The sequence below is a fragment of the Lepidochelys olivacea genome (assembly GCF_965140295.1).
Source record: "Lepidochelys olivacea isolate rLepOli2 genome assembly, chromosome: 4".
NCBI lineage: Eukaryota > Metazoa > Chordata > Testudines > Cheloniidae > Lepidochelys > Lepidochelys olivacea.
Genome location: NC_140414.1, coordinates 81,093,569 through 81,117,751, shown reverse-complemented (window position 1 = coordinate 81,117,751; position 24,183 = coordinate 81,093,569). Strand labels below are relative to the sequence as shown.

At 40.9% G+C, this 24,183-nt stretch overlaps 1 protein-coding gene and 1 long non-coding RNA gene across 4 annotated transcripts in view; one reads left to right on the top strand and one right to left on the bottom strand.

Moving 5' to 3' along the window:
• ASB5 (ankyrin repeat and SOCS box containing 5) overlaps window positions 1-3,888 on the top strand; it is a gene marked incomplete at its 5' end in the record, with an annotated part of 49,403 nt that extends 45,515 nt beyond the window's left edge. For all 3 annotated transcript variants that reach the window (XM_084627236.1, XM_084627234.1, XM_084627235.1), the window contains one exon: window positions 1,871-3,888. In XM_084627236.1, the coding sequence (XP_084483362.1) occupies window positions 1,871-1,998 (128 nt within the window). In that variant the 3' untranslated portion in view covers window positions 1,999-3,888. The remainder of the gene's footprint in view (window positions 1-1,870) is intronic.
• Window positions 1-24,183, bottom strand: part of LOC311520034 — an 85,380-nt gene that overhangs the window by 58,466 nt on the left and 2,731 nt on the right. The gene's annotated exons all lie outside the window — the stretch shown is intronic.

Below are 24,183 nucleotides of genomic sequence, written 5' to 3'. Positions count from 1 at the left end.
AACAGGTGATAACAGAAACCAACAAAAACTAGTAGCTTCAACGTATGGCTAACATGCAGCTTATTTTAAAGAAAAACTTGGATTTTTTAAATTTCCTTTTTAAAAAATAGTTCATGGAAATGGAAAGATGTGTCGCATTTAATTGTTTAGAGAATGGGAAGAGGAACAATTCTATTACTGAGTAAGCAGTACTGCGTTAGATTTTTTTTTAAAATCAGAATAATTTTTGAGTCATACAGGCACAAAAATATTACTTTAATAAATTGTTATGTAGCTTTAAAACCACCGAATTATTACTCTTAAAGACTATGCATCTGAGAGAGACTTTCTGGAATCAGGCCCTATATTTTTTTCTTCAAAACTGTCCTGTGGGAAATATTTTTTAGATTAAAGTCTTGTACTCTAACTTTCTTTATGGAGTAAATATTTATAGTTGAATTTAACTGCCTGAGAAAGAAGAGTTGATATATACAACCTTGTCTTTATTTAAGCTGTTAAGTAAAACATAATCACCAAAAATACTACTTTAAATAGATGTTAAAGGTCTGCTTTGGAACCACAAAACTGAGGGAAGACATCAGTGATAATCTAACATGAGCCTCCAGCTCTGACACATCATCATAATAATAATGTCTCAGAGCCAGATTCTGCCTGGCCTTTATATGTGGAGAACAGTGGAAAAGAGGGTAGAAGTAGCCTCACCTTTCCTCCCCACGTAGCCTGTGTGATGGCCAGGTAGAATTCCTATCCTTGCACATAGGGTTGCTCCCCTTATGCTCTGTCATAGATACATAGATTCCAACTCCAGAAGGAACCACTGATCAGCTAGTCTGACAGGCAATAGAACTTCCCCAAAATAATTCTTTTGAACTGGAGCATATCTTATTTTTAAAAAAATCTAATCTTGATTTAAAAATTTATTAGTGATGAGGAATCCACCGTAACCCTTGGTAAATTGTGCCATTGGTTAATTACCCTCACTGTAAAACAAAACAAAACGAAACAAAAAAGCCTTTCTTCCAGTCTGGATTTGTTTAGCTTCAACTTCCAGCCATTGGATCTTGTTATGTCTTTCTCTGCTGGACTGAAGAGCCCATTACCAACTATTTGTTCCCCATGTAGATACTTAGACTGTGAGCAAATCAACCCCTCAACCTTTTTTTCATAACACAGTACTCTAAAGGAGTAGCTAGCTCTATAAGCGAAAACTGATACATTTTTAATGGTGACCATTGAGGGAGCTGTGCGTCCCTGGCACTAATTCAATCCAGTATCACCATCTGAAGGCTGTTGGTCTAGTTTTTAGTAGTCAGATGTCCTTAACACACACTAATCACAGCCAGCAGCATTTCCGGAAACCTCAGCAAAGAGGCCAAAACTGAATGGGCATGAAAGGTGAACTTCCCTTTAACTCCTGAAAGTGGTCCCTACAGGGAAGGACTGAAATATATTGATGGTGAAACTTGCATTTGTGTAGCATATATTGTACCTATACTATAAATAAAAAGAATTTCAATCTCTGGAGTTGTCAGCAGAGGATCTTTCATGAACACAATTTTTTAAAATTAAAAATTATTAGCTATATAAACACAACAACATGAGTTAATTACTATGTATTCTTCTGGATATTTAGTTTAAATATAAGTTTCCTTGCCCTTTCTGTTTCTTTGATCATTAATAAAATTTGAGTAGCATAATTTTTATTGTTGTATATCTTTGAGAGACTATACTGTATAAGGTCAACTGATATATAGAATTTTTAAAATTAACGTTTATTTAGGTACTCCCTAACAATATTAAATATACCCCATGTTGTAAACTCCTAAGGATACTCAACATTTACTTAATTAAATCTCTTATCTGTTTGTAGCTACTCCATGCTCTCTTTGCCAGCTCTGCCGACTATGTATCCGAAATTGCATCGGAAGAGCAAGACTGCATCTTATCCCCCAACTTCAGTTGCCAACAATATTGAAGGATTTTTTACAGTATAGATAAAATTTAGAAACTTGAACAAGTACTGTTTTGTCTGTATACCGAATGTTCCACAGGAAGAACTTCTGGGGAAATAGTCTTTTACATATTACCATACTAAGTCTTTGACACCAGGAGTCATGATGTAACAATATTTGGGAGCCCTTGAACGACTCGGTGCCAACATGCTAATACAACTGAGTAAAATGAAGTGTGCTAATACTCTGGGAAATGATTGTATAGCTAGCTTTAGCTTAACACTTACTAATTAGCTATTTTGCTGATAAAGTTAATTAATTGTATTTGTACGTTATAATCTGTTTGATACATCTGAAACCCCACAGAGTTCCTTTACAAGTATTGTTGAGTTTGTCAGTTTGGATTTATTATTGTATATTTGTAAATGTCTGTTATTTGTGCCTAGAAATACATGGCAATAGGTGCACTCTATAAGTTGGAAAAATAAATAGGTCTCTCAATTTTTCTTTCTTGCTTTTCCTATATAGGCAATTCATAAATGACAACTGATGAGAACTCATTTCAACCCCTCCTTCCCTTTCCCCCGCACACAGTTCTAGAGTTGCTTTACACAATATTCAAAAATATGGACAGGTGAGGTGGTTTCCCCCTTCCTCTCCAACACCACTTCCACAGTTAATTGGAGACTCAGAAGCCATATTTTTTGGCATATCCCTGAAAAGGAAACATAAAATGTCTTCACATCAGCACCACTGTTGCCTGACCTTGATTCTACCATTGGCTCCCTTGCTAATACCTTGAACCCTTACTCATATAAAGGGCACCCTAAACCAGCAGTGTGCCCTGCCTCTTGCAGGAGATGGTGAGCAATCTGACTTTTCTGCATGTACCATTTCCAGTATGTCATAAGAGCCATCTATTCTGGACAGCGGGCAAACTCATCTCCTTCATAATCACTTGTTTCAGTCAATGTTTCAGTCACTGGCTTCATCATGGCATTGAACTTCTAAGAAGCTGGTTTGATGCCAATGGTCCTCTGTGAGGACCCAGTGGCTAGTATGCCCAAGGTTGTGGTGACCTTGATAATAAAACTTCTGTACGTCATCTTCACTAATCACAAAAGTGTATAATGGTTTGGGGTTGAGCCTGCATTTCAGTCAGGTAATTGTAAGTTTTCCTGGGTTCAGAGGGAACATGGATGGTATTGGAAACTTTGGGGCAAGCTTGGCTCTCCTCCTCCTCCTCCTCAAGATATGCCATCCTAGCATGGTCAGGTGTTGTGTTCCCTCATTTGTCTCAAGATATGCCATCTCCCTTATCTCCCCACTCTCCCTGCTAGTCTCCTATTTCCTCTGTCCCAACCCTTCTCCCCAGTGCCCTTATAACAGCTGTTGCTTAGTCGCTATCTTGCGGGCTTGCTCTCTAATAGTGCATCCGATGAAGTGAGCTGTAGCTCACGAAAGCTTATGCTCAAATAAATTTGTTAGTCTCTAAGGTGCCACAAATACTCCTTTTCTTTTTGTGAATACAGACTAACACGGCTGCCAATAGAAACCAATAGAATCACTCTCACTCATACTCTCCTGCGTGTTTGGTTTTTTAATCAGAATGGACTGATGATCCCAGGTTTGCAGAACAAAGGAATGGCTAGACTACTGAATGGTAACAACTGCACCTGCTAACTTAGTCAAACCTGTGGCTTTTGAAAATCTTGACTGAGCAGCTGGCTCCTTAACTGTGTCCTGATACTATCCTCTTGTATTAATCAGGGCATTTGGGCCTGACTAGAAAGCTGTTCTGAAAATCCAAGTCCTGACTAGGCAACAGTCACTTGCCCTATGCAACCTATTGAAAATTTTGGCATAAATCTTTATAGAAAGTGAAAACACCTAATCTTAATGCAAAATATTGATATTACATTGTAATAATGAAACAAAAGCACCACACAAAGTTTTCTCTAAATCTCTTGGATTAATCCTACTTTGTATTTTAAATTTAATAAATTATACAGAGATGGGCCCCATTTGTAAAGGAGAAACAAAATGATTCCTTCTACAAAAAGTCATTTTTCAATTTGGATGCCTGTTTGTTTGAATATCTCTTTGCTCTTCATGGTGTCAAGTATCAGGGGGTAGCTGTGTTAGTCTGTATCCACAAAAACAACAAGGTGCCACCTTTAACACCTTTAAGGTGTTAACCTTAAGGTGTAACACCTTTAAGGTGCCACCAGACTCCTTGTTGTCTTTGCTCTTCGACATTCAGACTGTGTCTACAGTACACGGAATGAATCACAGAAAAACATCATAACACATTAATTCATAAGATGGTAAAACATTTTTGTTTTATGTATTATATTAAAATTAATCAGTGAGAGGGGTAAAATTTTTGAAAGCAGCCAAGAGAAATAGGCTCCTTGCTACATGTGAAAGTTTTATCCTAGGACACTTTAAAATGTTTTAATTTCATTGTTTCTACTAACCTAAACCAAAGCACTTAACCTCATCCAATTAATACAAAATTCCAATTCTGAGGAAGATTCAAAGGCAGGCTAGCCACAAGAATAAACTATGTTTTGGTAAAAATTCGAAAGCCATTCCACATAGGGTTCATCTCCACTCAGGCTTTTCCTTCTCACCCATGAAGCGGTCTGATTATCTGTGCCTTGTCCCTGTAACCTGACATGATAGCATATTTGATACATATGGTTTGAAAGGGAAAAAAACCCACCATCCCCAACATCTGTTCTGAATTTATATTTTTTGAATTGCCATTTATGCTCTCTTATCACATCATCTCTTTTGGAATGAAAATACAGCTGTTCCTCAAAGGAACACCATAGTCTGGATCCCAAAAAAGAAAAACATGATGAGTGCTGTACCCTCTTCCTATTGTCTTTTTGAAGTTTCTGTTTGGATTAAATAGACAAGAGGAATGTTGCTTTCCTCTTTTCAAAAGCTTCTGCCCATTCAGTTCTGAAGTTGTTCCCAATCATAGTGTTATTTTTAATCTGTATTCCTTTATAGGGAAATTCTTTGCTATGGGCTTCTGGAATCCATCCCCTATATCGGCACTGCTTTTCTCTTCAAAACTAGATAAACTAGCTTCTTAGGCTTCAAATCTGCCATGGATTACATGGAATATAATTCAGATTTTCATGTAATTTAAAAAAGTGACAGTAAACATGCATTGTTCTGTGCAGATTGCTATGTGCAACTCATGTCAGGTTACATTTAGACAAAGAACCATCCCATCCTTGAAAAGAAGTGAAAACAGTTAAATAAGCATGTTGTACATGTCAGTAGCTCTGGATTTACAAGATTTTTCTCCCTTGGTTTACACAATGCCAGAGGTGTCCTATTTTCTCAGAAAAAAAGCAAGCAAACAATTCAAAACATAGCTTATCATGCTGAGCACTATTGCCTCATTGTTTCCTTGTTCTCCAGCACTTGTTGTCTGTAGCCATCTGTTGTCTCTTGTCTTAAATTTAGATTGTAATTCTTGAGGCAGAGATTGTCATTTTTGTTTTGTGTTTGTACAGCCTCTAGCCCAGTGGAGTCCTAGTCAATAGCTAGGGCTCAGAGGCACTATAAAAATACAAATAAATAATAATAATAATCATGATCATATATTGTATACAATTCATTACCTGATTACAACCACAGCAACTCATATTCAATACATTTTGATAGTTACATATAACATTTACATTTCTAACAAAAAAATTAACGAGAGCTGGTCAAAAACTTCCCAGCAAGATCTTTTTCAATGGAAAATGCCTCTTCAATCGCAATGAACATTTTTACCTGCCCCCTCCAAAAAATGTTATCATTTGGCTGAAATTTGTCAAAAAACTCACTTCACAACATCTTTAAAAGTTTTCAAAAAGTTTAATTCTATTTTAGTGAGAAAAAAATTCACTTTTTTACTCTTTTCTTTTGGAAAAAGGGTGGGTAAGTAAAAAATGTAAGAGTGAGTGAGAGGTTCTTCTTCCCCTCTCCCCCCCTCTAAAAGTAAATGGCTTTGTTGATGAAAAAGCAAAAAGTTTCATGGAACATTTCAAGCAAATCAATTTTTTAATTTTTTTTCCCCAGAAACAATAATGGAAACATTTAGACATGTGCGAATATATGATTTTCTCAGTAGAAGAGAAGGAAAAAACCACAACAGGAATTTTGAATACTTACCCACTGAAAAGTGGAAGATGCAATAACAGCCAGTTACAGAATAGCCACTTTAGGGCTACAGCTGCTGGACTTTGCCAAATTTAAAGGGATACCTATCCCCACCCCACACCGGGAATGCTGGGATAAAGTTCTTGTACGAGGGCAACTCTCCACAAGGGAGACTCCGTAGGTATTAGCAATTGCAAAGGAAGGGATACCTGGAGATAGGACTACATTTGTAGAACAAAATATATGTAAAAAGTATTAGGGGATTCATCTGTGGGAGTCCAACACAAACAGAGCTGAGCTCTTTTCCACTAAAGCTCTGTAAAACTCAACATAGAAAGTCATAAAAAAAAGAGTGTACATGGCTTAGGGAAATGAGATATGGAGTCTTCTACGCTGTTTGTTTGAATCCAGTCTAGATCAGTAATAACCAAAAGGTTTTATCTTACAGGAACATAAGAACGGCCATACTGGGTCAGACCAAAGGTCCATGAAGCCCAGTATCCTGTCCTCTGACAGTGGCGAATGGCAGGTGCCCCAAAAGGGAATGAACAGACAGGTTATTATCAAGTGATCCATGCCCTGTCACCCAGTCCCAGCTTCTGGCAAACAGAGGCTAGGGACACCATTCCTGCCCATCCTGGCTAATAGCCATTGATGGACCTATCTTCCGTGAATCTATCTAGCTCCCTTTTGAACACCGTTATAGTATTGGCCTTCACAACACCCTCTGGCAAGGGGTTCCAGAGTTGACAGTGCATTGCATGAAAAGCAGCAGGGAACAAAGAACAGGGAAATGAATTGGTTGTCACAGCCCAGTTTCTAGAAAACATGTCTACATCACAAACTCACAATCACCACCATGTTTGGAACTGTTACCTCTGTTGGCAACTGTTTGTAGCCCCCTCCCCCCCCGAATAAGACCAGAGACTGAGTAGGTCTGGAAATAAAGCTAGAAGCAAGACACATGTTGGAGCAGCGTGAGGATGCTTGCAGTTCTGTTGCCCATGCTGAACCTGTTTTATGGATACACAGTAATCTGCAGGTCTGTCAATCTGACATCTTTTACAAGCATGAAATTAATTTAAGTAGGGGAGAAACAGCAATTATACATATCAATAGATATTTTAAAAGCAATGTAGCTGTATACCTATTGTAGAACTTTATATGGTGCTTATCCTTGTAGCATGTGGGCATGTATGGAAGTCATAGTGTTTATTATCCTGAAAGAAAATGTGGGTGAAATCCTGGTCCCACTGAAGTCAATGACAATTACTATTGACTTTAGTTTGGACAGGATTTCACTCCTGGTGTTTAAATAACCACTTTTGGGTTCTGGATTAGAGCTGTGCACTTGGATTCTGCAGGAAGATAGATCCTGAATGAAGAAGCATTTGGATTTATTATTCCCTGGCTTTTTGAATGCTTCAAAAAGACATTTAGGGACCAAATAAAGCAAGATCTAATCTCTCATTTCCATTCACTGAAATATATGTGAGAAGATTTGATTGTGCATTTTCACAATTAATAGAATTGGAGGACTGGAAGGGACCTCAAGAGGATTTTTAGTCCAGTCCCCTGCACTCAAGGCAGGATTAAGTATTATCTAGACCATCCCTGATAGGTGTTTCTCTAACCTGCTCTTGAAAACCTTCAATGACAGAGATTCGACAACATCCCTAGAAAATTTATTCCAGTGCTTAACTACCTTGACAATTAGGAATTTAATGTCCACCCTAAACTGCTCTTGCTGCAATTTAAGCTCATTGCTTCTTTTCATATCCTCAAAAGTTAAAGAGAACAACGTTTCTCCCTCCTCCTTGTAACAACCTTTTATGTACTTGAAAACTGTTATCATGTCCCCTTTCAGTCTTCTCTTCTCCAGACTAAACAAACCCAATTTTTTCAATCTTCCCTCAAAGGTCATGTTTTCTAGATCTTTAATCATTTTTGTTGCTCTTCTCTGGACTCTATCCAATTCATCCACATCCTTCCTGAAATGTGGTGCCCAGAACTGGACACAATACTCCAGTTAAGGTCTAATCAGTGCGGAGTAGAGCAGAAGAATTACTTCTTGTGTCTTTCTTACAACACTCCTGCTAATACATCCCAGAATGATGTTTGCTTTTTTTGCAACAGCATTACACTGTTGACTCGTATTGAGCTTGTGATCCACTATGACCCGCCCCCCTCCCCGATCCCTTTCCCCAGTACTCTTTTCTAGGCACTCATTTCCCATTTTGTATGTATGCAATTGATTGTTCCTTCCTAAGTGGAGTACTATGCATTTGTCCTTATTGAATTTCATCCTATTTACTTCACACCATTTCTCCAGTTTGTCCAGATCATTTTGAATTTTAATCCTATCCTCCAAAGCACTTGCAACCCCTCTCAGCTTGGTATTGTCTGTAAAATTATGCGTGTACTCTCTATACCATTATCTAAATCACTGATGAAGATATTGAACAGAACCAGAACCGATCCCCATGGGACCCCACTTGATATGCCCTTCCAACTTGACTGTGAACTACTGATAACTGCTCCCTGGGAACAGTTTTCCAACCAGTTATGCATCCACCTTATAGCAGCTCCATCTAGGTCGTATTTCCATAGGTTTTTTATGAGAAGGTCATGTGAGACAGTATCAAAAGCCAAGTCAAGGTATACCATATTTACTGCTTCCCCCCATACCCTGTTAAAGAAAGCTATTAGGTTGGTTTAACATGATTTGTTCTTGACAAATCCATGCTGTTACTTATCACCTTATTATCGTCTAGGTGTTTGCAAATTGGTTGCTTAATTATTTGCTCCATTGTCTTTCCCGGAACTGAAGTTAAGCTGACTGGTCTGTAATTCCCCTGTTGTTCTTACTCCCCTTTTTATAAATTGGCACTATATTTTCCCTTTTCCAGTCCTCTGGAATCTCCCATCTTCCATGACTTTTCGAAGATAATCACGAATGGCTCTGATAGCTCCTCAGTCAGCTCCTTGAGTATTTTATGATGTATTTAATCAGGGCCTGGTTGACTTGAGGTTTTGAGATATTATAATGCCTGTACAAAATTCCATGATTTTTCTATTTTTGTTTTAAAATGATTTAATAATGTAGGCATTGTTACATTCAAGTGTACATGCCATATGGCACTGTCTAGAGTGAATTACAGCATTTAAAGCAAGAGTTGCAATAACACAAACCAAACAGATTGAAGATTATATAAAGGTCTCAGCATAAACAAAATGCTACTATACATTCATAGCCAATGACAAATAGTGCCCACAATATATTGTAGGGTGGGACATTTCTGAACCTCCATACCTTCTGCACAAATCAGTTATCCCAAATAAAACCAAATAATAAATGTGGAGGCGTGTTCTTCCCTGCTCCCTAACAGCTCCTCTGCAGTAAATCCCACTACAGCTCCTCTATTCCTCTTGAAGATGATCTAGCAGCCACTTTCTGCTCAGCTCCTTGCCTCCATTCCTGTTTGAAAAACAGCCAGCTGCCCATACTTCCATCTCCCAGTATCTGAGTCAAAAGCCTGCCTTTTTCCCCTTGCATCCACCGTTTCCAGGTCAAAGGCTCCTACCTGCTACCTCCTTGAAATAACAAGTTGGCCAGCAATTCATTCTGCTTCAATTTCCTCCCACTAGGACCCACTCAAGCTTCCTGAGTTGGGAGTGGAGCTATGCACTAGGGCTGTGCCTGATGAATCATTCTATGAACTCTGGGGCTTCTCTGAATTTGTCCCAAATACGACTAGAAAGACAGCCTGTGAGCATGATTTGATCTCTGTACTGCTCTATATGTTTAATAGAAAGATGAACTCTATTAGGATCTAAAAGCCAGTAGGCTCACCAACTCTCCCTCTGTTGATTGCACTCTGTGGTGCTGCTGAATGGAAGGTGTTGGAAGCTGCCAGCCTCTCCTTCCATCCAGCCAGTCTCCTGCCCTCCTTTGCACCCTGCCCTCCATTGTTTTGCTGGAGAGGCTGGGAAAAGAAAAAGAAGAGGGAAACACAACTTTCATTTGTTTAAAGAAAAAGAGGGGATTTATTAATTGATAAGGCTTAGCCCTATTAGCCCCTCATTACCTGCCCCATTGTTCAAAACTACTTCAAAAGGCCCATCTTCAGTTTGTGGAGGAACACACCATCCAGATCCACCAAACATTTATTCAGGTGAATGATTTAATGCTTGTGAGCAGCTCTGTTGAACTGAATGTGATTATAAGTGTGCATAATTATTTGCAGGATCAGACCCTTATTAAGTACTATCAGCAAACAAAGTAAATGAATGATCAGTGATACTGGAACTACTACACTCTAGAAACTGTAATATAAAGGTTTCAGAGTAGCAGCCGTGTTAGGCTGTATCCGCAAAAAGAACAGGAGTACTTGTGGCACCTTAGAGACTAACCAATTTATTTGGGCATAAGCTTTCATGGGCTACAGCTCACTTCATCGGATGTATAGAATGGAACATATAGTAAGAAGATTATATATATATATATATATATATATATATATATATACACACACACACACACACATATAGAGAAGGTGGAAGTTGCCATACAAACTGTAAGAGGCTAATTAATTAAGATGAGCTATTATCAGCAAGAGAAAAAACCCTTTTGTAGTGATAATCAAGATGGCCCATTTAGAGAGTTGACAAGAAGGTTTGAGGATACTTAACACAGGGAAATAGATTCAATTTGTGTAATGACCCAGCCACTCCCAGTCTCTCCATCAGGGGCTCGTTCACCTGCACATCTACCAATGTGATATATGCCATCATGTGCCAGCAATGCCCCTCTGCCATGTACATTGGCCGAACCGGACAGTCTCTACGCAAAAGAATAAATGGACACAAAGCAGACATCAAGAATTACAACATTCAAAAACCAGTCGGAGAACACTTCAATCTCTCTGGTTACTCGATTACAGACCTAAAAGTCTCAATATTACAACAAAAAAACTTCAAAAACAGACTCCAATGAGAGAGACTGCTGAATTGGAATTAATTTGCAAACTGGACACCATTAAATTAGGCTTGAATAAAGACTGGGAGTGGATGTGTCATTACACAAAGTAAAACTATTTCTCCACGTTTATTCCCCGCCCCCACCCACGGTTCCTCACACATTTTTGTCAACTGCTGGAAATGGCCCATCTTGATTATCAGGTTTCAGAGTAGCAGCCGTGTTAGTCTGTATTCACAAAAAGAAAAGGAGTACTTGTGGCACCTTAGAGACTAACAAATTTATTTGAGCATGAGCTTTCGTGAGCTACAGCTCACTTCACTACAAAAGGTTTTTTTTCTCTCCTGCTGGTAATAGCTCACCTTACCGGATTACTCTTGTTACAGTGTGTATGGTAACACCCATTGTTTCATGTTCTCTGTGTATATAAAATCTCCCCACTGTATTTTCCACTGCATGCATCTGATGAAATGAGCTGTAGCTCATGAAAGCTTATGCTCAAATAAATTTGTTAGTCTACAAGGTGCCACAAATACTCCTGTTCTTTTTGCCCCCCACTGTTCCCCTTGGTTTAATCTGAGTGGAGAACACTTCAATCTCTCTGGCCACTCAGTAAAAGATTTAAGGGTGGCAACTTTGCAACAGAAAAGCTTCAAAAACAGACTCCAACGAGAAACTGCTGAGCTTGAATTAATATGCAAACTAGATATCATTAACTTGGGTTTGAATAGAGACTGGGACATTACACATATTGAATCTATTTCCCTAAGTTAAGTATTCTCATACCTTCTTGTCAACTGTCTAAATGGGCCATCTTGATTATCACTACAAAAAGCTTTTTCTCCTGCTGATAATAGCTCATCTTAATTAATTAGTCTCACAGTTTGTATGGCAACTTTCACCCTCTCTGTATGTATTGTGACAAAGTTCCTCCTCTACCTTGGTGGGCCTTGCACTTTTTGGCGGATTTGCTCACCTTGGAGCTTCACGGTAGCCCTCAGTTTGGCCGTTTTCATGAACCCACAGTCCAGGTCAACTCCTCCTGTGTCTGACCAGGAGTTGGGAGGTTTGGGGGGAACCCAGGCCCGCCTTCTACTCCGGGTTCCAGCCCAGGGCCCTGTGGAATGCAGCTGTCTAGTGTGCCTCCTGGAACAGCTGTGCGACAGCTACAACTCCCTGGGCTACTTCCCCATGGCCTCCTCCCAACACCTTCTTTATCCTCACCATAGGACCTTCCTCCTGGTGTCTGATAATGCTCGTACTCCTCAGTCCTCCAACAGTATGCATTCTCACTCTCAGCTCCTAGCGCCTCTTGCTCCCAGCTCCTTACGTGCGCACCACAAACTGAAGTGAGCTCCTTTTTAAACCCAGGTGCCCTGATTAGCCTGCCTTAATTGATTCTAGCAGCTTCTCGATTGGCTGCAGGTGTTCTAATCAGCCTGTCTTAATTGTCTCCAGAAGGTTCCTGATTGTTCTGGAGCCTTCCCTGTTACCTTACCCAGGGAAAAGGGACCTACTTAACCTGGGGCTAATATATCTGCGTCCTATTACTCTCCTGTAGCCATCTGGCCTGACCCTGTCACAGTATATATATATATATATATATATATATATTTTCTTACTATATGGTCCATTCTATGCATCCGATGAAGTGGGCTGTAACCCACGAAAGCTTATGCTCTAATAAATTTGTTAGTCTCTACGGTGCCACAAGTACTCCTGTTCTTTTTGTAATATAAAGAATGATTACATAGGTGTAGCTCAGGTGAAACAACTGAACACTTAAGCTTAATTTAGTATATAGATAAAAAAAGACAAGCTCTAAAATGAAAAGAGAACAATGATCCAGGGTTAGAATTAACATTTACCTAACTAACCAATAGTAAAATTAGAGTCTCACAAAGGAAGGAAAAGAAGTCTAAACATTTTCCAGGGACTCAGGATCAGACATCAAAAGTAAACTGCACTTTGTATTTTTTACAGTTTTCTATTTAGCTTTCTTGCTTGTTTTTCTTTTTTAACAGCCTGGCTGTAAGGGCAAGAAAGATTTAAATCTGAAGGATTTGGATATATGACAAAAAGGTGGTCTGGATTCTGATCTCATTTACATCGGTGTAAATCCAGAGTAACATCACTGACTTGGTAGAGTTATTCAAGATTTACACTGGTATAAATGAGATCAGAATTTGATCCAGTAACTTCATATGCTGATTCTCTTGTTCGTAGAATATAGTCATCACAAGAAACATGAAGGATTGTGATGAGTGAGCAGAGATACCTCTTGTCCCCCATTAAATGTAGCACATGAAATTACAGCAAACTATTTTCTCCCTTTTTGAGTGGGGTACCGTACCTAGGATTTAAACAGTAGAAGTACAGATTATTGTGGGAACTACCTTGGAGTTTAAGAATGCACAGATTATTCTCATTAATTATTGTTTATATTTCAGTATTGCACAGGGGAAAAGGATTGGGTTCCCATTGTTTTAGGCAGTCTACAAAATCATTTATTATGTTAATTTCATCTCCAGCAGAATTGTGTCTTCAACAGAACTAACAACATGAAACTAGTGAGATAATTCGGAAACAATCCAAACACCGCAGTAAAAAAATTCAGAACTTGCAAAATAGATTCTCTTTACATAGCAATGGTTGTGGAAGGAAGCCACAGTAAACTATGGAATCTATCCTAAATGTCAGTTAGAACCATTGTTCCACAGTTATTTATAGCAGGTGTCAGCTGGACTGCTCTGCCCTTATTATTCTTTCAAAACCTTTATATTTAGGCTTGGCAGAATTAGATTTTTTTTATTTTGACTGATAATAGTGATGTTTATTTTTATCAATTTAAATTTTCACTGTTATGGGAAATTGTGGGGAGGGTCAGACATTAATTATTTAATGACAGTAGACTTAAGATTCAGAAAGTTAAAGCTTTATAGCTGTTAAAAAACAAAGTCAACATCACATGTCAAAATATACAAAGTAAATATCCATAAATCAAACTCTAATAAGTTGTCAAAGAGCATCTTTCTTACTCTTCTATTTGTAAATTTTGATTATTATGAATCAAAATATTTTGAGGGGTTCTCTGTGTGTATGGTGAAATTGACATTTACTGATAAAAAGCTAATCTTTCCAAGCCTATTTATATTGCACTATAATCATACATGGGTACAAATATACTTTATGATGAAATTCTGACATCCTTAGTCAGGCCTGTTTTCTCTGTTCACTGTGCTGCCTAAGTGGCTGCATTCTGGGCAGAGTCAGACAGACAAGAATTCCCCCAGTGAAGGGAAACTCTTAGCTGGCTTAAAACTGGCAGAAGTGTCACTAGCATAGGAGAAGAAACTGTTCTAACTTATACTGGGGCCAGATGACGTAGATCAGAGAGCTCCAACAAGTGCCTTACCAGCTGTCCCTCTCCACTGAGCCACCAGGTCTCTGGAACAGGGAGAAATCATCCCTCAGTTTTGCACTAGCCTTTACTTTACCCATTGATTGCAAAAAGAAAAGGAGTACTTGTGGCACCTTAGAGACTAACCAATTTATTTGAGCATGAGCTTTCGTGAGCTACAGCTCACTTCATCGGATGCTGTAGCTCACAAAAGCTCATGCTCAAATAAATTGGTTAGTCTCTAAGGTGCCACAAGTACTCCTTTTCTTTTTGCGAATACAGACTAACACGGCTGTTACTCTGAAACCTCCCATTGATTGGTTTTCCTGAGAAAGGAACAATCAGAAAAGAAGGAAGGACTTTAGGATTTGTCCCCTGGATAAAGACACATTTCTTGTTGTAAAGATTATCGCTCATTTCTTTTAACTTGTCTTTGATTTGAAAATATCACTTCCTTTTCTGGGGTGGAGAATTAGGACACACATGGTGCAAATATTTCACAAAATGTCTGACTGAAAGAGCAACCTTTGTAGAAGGGAAATCTTTAAAGAATTGTATATCATTCCTTGGCTTTTCTCTGCCTCTGTTGCTAACATGCTCCCATTCTACTTAAGAGACAAACTGCAGTGTTCTTGAATCTTCACTAACTTCAGTTTCTGAGAGATCTCAATGCGGAGTTCCATGTAGAGTGCATTACAACAGTGTTGAGGTGACCAAAGCAGAGATAATTATGGCAAGGTCCACAAGAGTTAGGGCACTTCTCTCAACAAGCACAACTGGACAAAATTCTGTTGGCCACAGATGCTACCTGTGCATCCAGGAGTAGTCTTGAGTCTCAGAGTACCCTGCCAATTGCACTACTGTGTTAAAAATGGCAGTTACCTTTCTGAAATAAGATAAGAGGTGCTCATATAAATTCCACCAACTCTTCCATTTGCTTCGCAGAATTCATGTACAGTTAACAACTGCACTTCTTTCTGAAATGCACTGTTAATGAAAATATCTCTTTTTCAGAGTCTGTGGTTTGAGGAATACATGAAAATCTAATAAGTGGAGAAAAATTCCAAAGGCACACAGGTGGCAAGCTAATAAACTTAGTTGAAATAAATTTGTATTATCCAAGCTATTACATATTTAATATTTTAATATTAAAATATTAGATAATAAAGAATCACTTCTGTTAAGTTTACCACCTGTATGCCTTGGAAATTCTTCTCCCTTTACTAGGACTTCATTTCTTCCTCTCACCTCAGATTCTGAAACAGATATTTTCAATAATCATGGCTTTGGGAGACCAGATGGCTAATATGATGGAGAGCCTTTGACCTGTGGATAATCAGTTTAAATTCCGCCTAGGTCACAAAAGAAGCAAACATTTTCTTATTACTGGATATGTATCCAATTATCTTCGTGACCTGAGCATGGTTGTCTCAGTAATGTTTCTACTGGGTATTCACATGACAAAATATACCACATTCCATTAGTACTCTTGTTGGCAATCTCAGTGGATAGGCCAATGAGTTAATGGGCTGAGGTAACTGTTTGCTGCCCATGCTGTACCTGTCAAGTGGATAAGGAGAAGATTTCAGTTTCTGGGGCTGTACAGTACAGTACCTTTCTCAAGCATTGTATTAGGGCATCAAATCCGTAAGTCATCTCATATGACTCCTTTACATGTCTCAAATTGATACTCTACACAAACAGATAAGATCATTTTGATGTAATATCCGTCCAACATACACACTCCCCTAACATATTCAAATTACAAGCATAAACAGGTAATATATATATAGGTTTGAAAGTATCACATTTCAAACTATCAAAAAGCAATTTTGCCCCAATACTTGAATTAATTATGGACACAGAAGCTAATTTTGCCTGAGCTAAAGTAATTTAATTAAAAATAATTAATAATAATGAGATGTAAATAATAAGGAGGACAGGTTACTGTTACAGAGTGATCTGAATCACTTGGTTAAATGGTCACAAGTCAACAAGTGTTTTAATACAGCCAAAGGACAAGTTATATATCAGGGAACTAAGAACACAGGTTATACCTACAGGATGGGAGACCATCTTGGAAAGCAGTAACTCAAAAAAGATGTTGGGGTCAATATAGATAACATGAGCTCTCAATGTAATGCTGTGGCAAAAAGGGCTAATGCAATGATTGGATGTATAAAAAAGAACTATGAAGTAGAAGTAGGGAAGTGATCTTGCCCCTGTACACAGCATTGGTAAGAAAGTTACTAAAATACTATGGTCAGTTGTGGTGTCTGAACTTCATGAAAATGGGGAAATACTGGAGAGTGTTCAAAAGAGGGCCACAACAGTGATCAAGGGGCTGGAAAACAAGCATTACAACGTCAGATTGCTTTAGGCAGCGGTTCTCAAACTTTAGCAATCCGAGGACCCCACTTTTCATTTAAAATTATTTGGGGACCCCCAATCCCCTTGCTCACCGTTGCCCTGCCCCCTGCTCCACCCCTTCCAAGGCCACACCCCTGCCCCACCTCTGCTCACTCCACCCCCCTTCCCTCCGTCAATCACTCTCCCCCACTCTCACTCACTTTCACCAGGCTGGGGCAACGGATTGGGGTGCGGGAAGGAGTGTGGGGTGCAGGCTCTGGGAGGGAGTGTGGGGTGGAGGAGGGGGTGCAGGCTCTGGGAGGGAGTTTGGGTGTGGGAGGGGGTGAGGGCTCTGGCTGTGCAATGCTTACCTCAGGCGGCTCCTGAAAGCAACTGGAAAATCCTCTGACAGCGGCTCATAAGCAGGAGGGCCAGGGGGATCTCTGCAGGATGCCGCTGCGCACAGTCACCACCCCTGCAACTCCCATTGGTTGCAGTTCCTGGCCAATGGGAGCTGTGGAATCGACACTCAGGGCGGAGGCAGCGCGCAGAGCCCCCCTGCCCCTCCACACCTCAAGGGGTTGCAGAGATGTGCTAGCCACTTCTGGGAGCAGCACGGGGCCAGGGCAGGTAGGTAGCCTGTTCCCTGGCATGCTGGGAGGGATGGGAAGGAGTTGAGGGAGGGAGGAAGAGAGGGGGAGAAGTTTCTCAGCGGGGCCTGTGGACCCCCTGAAGTACCCTGGGGGACCCCCAGAGGTCCGTGGACCCCAATTTGAGAAACGCTGGCTTATGGAATTCAGTTTATTGATGAGAAGGCAACAAATTATTTAAGCATTGTCATAGGTACTTCATGGAAAAGAAATCTGATAGGGAGGGGCTTTTCAATCTTGCTGACAAAGGCATAACAAGATCCAATGGCTGGAACTTGAAGTTAGATCAATTCAACCTTGAAATAAGATGTAATTTCCTAGCTGTGAAGGTAATTAAACATTGAAACAATTTACAAGTGGAGGGAGTGAATTTGTCATCATTTTAAATCTTTATAATGATATTAGATATTTTTAAAAAGACATGCTTTAATCCATTTTGGGGAGAAATTCTATGGCCTGTGTGGAGGGGAGAGAGGGTCAGGCTGGAAGGTTGTAATTCCTTCTGGCCTTGGAATCTGAGAGTCTGAGTTCCACTGTTCATCCTATTCCTTCATAGGCCACGAGAATGAGATTATCTGCATTACCCTCAAAATGCTTATAACACTTGCAATTCTTATTAAGACTATAACTGTAATCAAATTCCATGCTACAAGAATCAGGAAGGAATTTGTCCCCTCCACCCCATACAATTTTTTATTTTTAAGTATTCTGGGTTTTTTTCCACCTTCCCCTGAAGTATCAAAGATTGGTCACAGCTGGAGATGGGACAGCAGCCGGTGTGGAACAGTGGTCAGAGGTGTTTAGAGAATCCTCTTTCTATATGCCTGGTCTATGTCAGGTGTGTCTTGCTCACATGTTCAGGGTCAAACAGATTGCCAGGGGTCAGGAAGAAATTTTCTCCCAGGTCACATTGGCTACAACCTTGGGTGGGATTTCCCTTCCTTTGCAGCATGGGGCATAGATTGCTGCTGGAATGGGCATATCTCATCTCATCAATTCTCTACCATGGTGGGGGCTTCAGGCATTGGTGGCAACTTGGTCTCTCCTGCTCTCTGCCTGTGACACACACTCCTGAGGACTGAAATGCTTTAGTTTAACAAAAGTCTTTGGGCTTTATGTAGAAGTACCTAGACATGGGCAGCGGTCAGGGGAGGCTGGGGGAGACTGTGCCTCCCCAAACAGCCAGGTGTGTCCCCACCCACACTTCACCAGTGCTGCTGAGCTCCAAGGGCTGGGGCCATGCTGCCCGCCTTCCTGGGGCTGCGGGGGCTGCTGTGGCACCACGGGCTCTCCTTTTCTGGGAGGGGGAGACTGCAGAGGTGCTATGGCGCGCTCTCCCTTCCGGAGCTCTGGGGAGGCTGCAGCAATGACAGTGCACGCTCTTGCTTCCAGGGCTTGCGGGCTGCTGACACTAGCCAGCCTGGGGCAGGGGCCAGCGACCGTGGGTGGGAGTTAACTTCTGGGGTGCGTGGAAGGGGCGGGTCCACAGGTGGAAGGGGCAGAGCTGGGGGCTAGCCTTCCCCAGCCAGTGGTTCATGCGTTGCCCATGTACCTAGATGAAAATGAATGGACTGTGATATACAGGTGGTGAGACTAGATGATCTAATGGTCCATTCTGGCCTTAAACTCTATAAAACAATGATAATGTGTTTCAGAATGAAGTTCAGGGAATATATGATTTATTTTCCAGAGAAAACTGAGCTGAAATGAATGTAACATATTTTAGCAAATTCCAGCTATGAAGTCTGACTGAAAAAAGTTCTCTTTTCAGTTTCCTGTGATTTTTATTTACTAAAATGCAGAGTACTTCCTTCATAGCTATTGTTATTTCCACTAAACAACTGGACGGTGGCAGTCCTGTGGTATTGACCTGTAACCTCTGCACATGCTGCCACAGCTTCAGCATCTTCACTCTTCAGTAATTTTAAGTGGTTAATGCCTTAGGAGACTGTCAATAAAATGTGTATCAAAATGAGCAAAGAAAGACTCTTCTTAGACTCTCTATTTTTTTATTTAATTACTCAAACAGAAAAAATCACTGAGTTATAATAAGCGCTTGAGAGTGAGCCGGTGCCTGAAATAATTTATCTCTAAATGCTACTGTGGCACTCAAAGCAGCACCCTAAAACCCCCATAATCATCCATCACATAATTATGATATATTTCATACAATACATGCCATATAAGTTATCATATGAAAGGTCATGATCTGCTGAAGTCCACTGTTTTGTCAAAATATGTATATTTGATAGTGTGTACGAACTTATGAGATTTTGCTGTATGATTGTTACTGAAATATGTTGTAAGTTTATGAGTTTTCCATTGACAACAAAGGAAGTGACCAACACCCAGGTGGGCGCTGAATGACCATCACCAGCAGCGGAATAGTAAACAAGGGATTTACAATTCAGTGACAGTTTCACAAGACCACACCAGAGCGATTGCTCAACCTTGTGAGTCGGCAGCAGGACATGTCTGGGCTAGTATTTCCCAGGCACATGGACTGGGGTTATAAAAAAAGGGACAGTGGCATCAGGCCTTGGTGTTGGATCATATTAAAGAAGTTCTGTATTAAAATCACAAATGAGTTTGATTCCCCATAGTTTAAATTCCAGAATATTACTAATTAAGAGGTCTCTTGGTTTTTGGTACTGTTTCTCTCCCTCTTTGTGTGAAACTTGCAAGCTGCTAATTGTGTTAGTACATTCTAAGACGGAGTCTGTTCTCAAAGCAATTCACACAGAGAGAGACTCAAAGCAATACTCTGTAACAACAGAAACAGCACCCCGAGACTCCCCGCCCTTTTGTTGTATTAACAATTGTGATTAAAATAGAGATAGAGGATGTATGTGGATGGATGCTTGGTGTGGATAATAACTGAATGATCAGGGAGGTGCCAGCCTAAGAATCCAGTGTCCATCGGTTGAAGAAGGCGTCAAGTGGAAATAACCAGAGGACCCCCGGAGGGCAGACTGGAATCCACCCAACAGCCTCAAGAATGGGAGAACCAAAGAACAAGATAACATCTGGCAGCACGGAGCCATCAGGAATGTGCCATCTGCTGATTGATTCAGCAACAGCATGATGAAGCATTTCCCATAGACTGGCATATGAAGAAATTCCTATAAAAATGGACTCTAGAAAGTGAGAACTTTGGGCGCCTGATTCTGCAAACCAACTTCCACGAGTATCAGATGTGCATCTGACAAGGCCCTGCTCCCTCCTCATGTCCAGGCCACCTGGCCAGTGGCTTGGCATGAGCAACTCTAAGCCTGGTAACTATGATAACAACCTTGCAGAACCTGTGTGCGTATGTTTGTGTGTGTATATGAATGAATGTGTGAATAAATATGAAATTGAATGGAATGTTATAGCTATAACTAACTGCTTACTATGATTCTTTCTGTATTCACAATAAATGTGGTATTTTGCCTTTTTCTCTTTAATAAGATCCTGCTAGTTTTTATTTTATTGGTATAACATTGGCCTTTCTCCTCAGTCACCTACGCTGGAAGCAACAAAAATGCTGGAAAGACGGAAGACTTCAACTGAGGAGACTGGTCTCAGGCTGGAGAGAGAGGCCTCTGTATTATGAACTGTAACATCCAGTGGGGTGAGAAAATTGCTTGATCTAAATATTGCCTAGTCTAATAAGGTTTAAAATTTAGACTGTGCGCTTACCTTTTATTTTCTTTGGTAACTATCTCCGACCTTTTATGCCTACCACTTACAATCACTTAAAATCTATCTTTCTGTAGTTAATAAACCTGTTTTATATTTTACCTAAAACAGTGTATTTTGCTGGAAGTGCTTGGGAAATCTCAGCTCAGGTTACAAGGGCTAGTGTAGGTCCTCTCCACATTGAGGGAGGGGTGGGCTGGGCAATAAACTTACACTGGTCAGGCTTCTGATCAGGGCAAGATGGTACAGCTCTGAGGTGCAAGGCTGAAGAGCTGCAGGGGGACTGGCTGACACCTTTCTCTGTGTGATTCGTGAGTGGCTCTGGAAGCATTCATGCCATTTAGCTGGGTGTGGGGCTCCACATGCTGTTGTGCTGAGTGATAACAGTGCTTGGAGGGACTTGCTGCTTGGCGCTAGCAAAGCATTGTGAGAGACAGCTCAGGCTGGAGAGTTAAGAGGGCACAGCGGTACCCGAGTTTCAGGTTGCACCCCAGAGATCCCATCACAGCTACTAACTACCCTTTCTACTTGTATAATGAGCCCCCTCTTCCATTCAAATAAGCTGCCACCCAGTTTTCCAAAGGTCTGATCCAAAACCCACTGAAGTTCCTAGAAAGACACCCATTAACTTCAATAAGCTTTGGATCAGGCTAAGGCCCAGATGCTCAAAGGTACTTAAGAATCACTGTGCTAAGTGTTGCAACACCTAACCCCTTAGGCGCCTTGCCACCTGGTAGAATAGTCAGCCCCAAGCTAGGTACTCCGTAGAGTGCATGGGGAGAATTAGGCACCTACGAAAGGGAGCCTCAGAAGCCAGCAAGCTGCATGGGGAGCTGCCTATATTAACCAGGAGTAAAATATGGAGAGGAGGGGCAGGGAATGGAGAGCGGCTTAGTTGCCTAAGTGGTTGACCTGGTGTGCCTCACTGTCAAGCAACAGATAGGCACTTTCTTCCACTAGGAATCCTCAGCAAGGAACCCTCCCCTGGAGTTGGGTAACAAAGCCAGGTCACCTGCTCATGAAGTCCATGCCCTAGCAGCCAAAATCCTCTCTTTCTCTCTCCTGATCACTCTCGATACTTCTTTCCCTGTGTCCCTGGCTGTCGTCTGTGTGGGTGCTGTGACCCGCTACTGGTGGTTGGGGTCTGACAGGTATCAAGTTTTAGGCGAGCTCACAGCAACAATACAGGATTGGGCCCTGCTGATGATATAGGAGTTCCCCTGCCTAGACTGAGAATCCTACTTCAGGGTCTCCTGTGCTTCAGCTTAAGCTAGAGCTCTGAGTTGCTCATTAGCTGTGGGGAGGCATCAGGGATTAGGAGTCTTTGTGAATGCCAACTGGCAGGATTTTAGGCATGAAGGGGAATTAGGATCCTATGTGGTAAATGGCAGTTGAGCAGCAGTTTTGAAAATGTTAGTGGAGTCTAAATCATGAACTTAAGTGCCTAAGAGACAGATAGGTGCCTAAAAACCTTTGAGGATCTGGGACTAAGTCCTACTTGGATTCCTAGAGATCCTGACACTGCTTATTTTTCTTGCATGTCTGCAACTGTCCTGATCCACCAGCTGACTTTTTGGATGCTTCTCTCACTGACAAAAAATAAAAACCTGCTGAGATACATTAGTCCTTCTTCAAGTGAGAAGACAGTGAATAGAAAACTCAATGGGTTCAATAGTTCAATGCAGTACAGCTAAACAATATGTAAAAGAGATTTTCTTTTGCTACTTTAACACTTGCATGGAAGAATAAATTCAAGAATGAGAAAGCATCAATCCAAATCTATGTGGAGTAATTTTCCCCTGCAAATGACAGCCTTGATGGGATACACAAATTACAGGAAATCAGACAGAACATATATTCCACCAAACAAGCACGAACTGCAATAGGGACCAATGTCTGCTACGTGTACCAGGAAAAGTCTTTTCAAGAGACCTTAAAAACAGAATAGTGAAAATAACTCAGTCTCCCGAAAGGAAAATAAGAATAACTTCCGAAAAGCAAGTAAATATGCAGATGAGCAATGCATATCCACGCCAACAGGATGTAACTATGATTTTTAAAAAAAACTCAAACCCTCCTCTACATACACATCTTGCTTTGAAGAATTCAGATTGTTCCATGATTTCATGATGAGAGAGAAGTAACTGCAGGAAGATAAAATGACTGATACAAGCATACAAGCAAGTACAAGCGTATGTTTGGGATTAAGAAAATTTAATTGTTCCAGCAGCAAGGACAGTCAGCTTATTGACCAATTCTAAACAGTTCAGTGTTGCTTCCTTTATCTTTATATGAGGACTTCACTTATTTTGCATTTAATGGAGCAGATTTCAGCTGCCCTGGCAGTCACAGGCCATGGATTTCAGGATATGCAATGCTTCCTCTGGATCCAACCAGCATGACTACATTTTACTTCCATCGGCTACATTTGCGTAGCTGAGACAGGAGCAACTGCAATCTGCTCCATTTTCTGCAAAGTAGGCACAGCCTTTCCATTTAAGCAAAGATTGGGTGACCCAGGCTAATCATAGCTTCTCAAAATTTACACCTTTCAACTGAGCAGAATTTATTGTAATATGACATTAGTAAAGACATATTTAGGATGACTATAATTATCACGCAGAAACTGCTCCCTATGTCAGTGCCACTGACTTCAATGGCAGCAGAGGAGGTGCTCAAGATCTCTCAGAATCAGGCCCTGGCAGGCGCTGGCTTCCTCCGGGCCCCAGGGGTGCTCAACCCCTTGCTCCGCCCATGGCTCCACCCCCAAGCCTCAACTCCGCCTCTTCGCACCCCCACCCTGCCTCTTCCTGCCCAGTTCCGCCCCATGCCCACTCCTCCACCTCCCGCCAGCACCTCCTGCTTGCTGGAAACAGCTGATCATGGCGAGTGGGAGGTGCTGAGAGGGGGGAGGAGGAGGAGTTGGTCGGTGGGGCTTGGGGGAAGCTGGCTGCCAGTGGGTGCAGGCCCTTATGTAGGGTTGCCAACTTTCTAAACGCA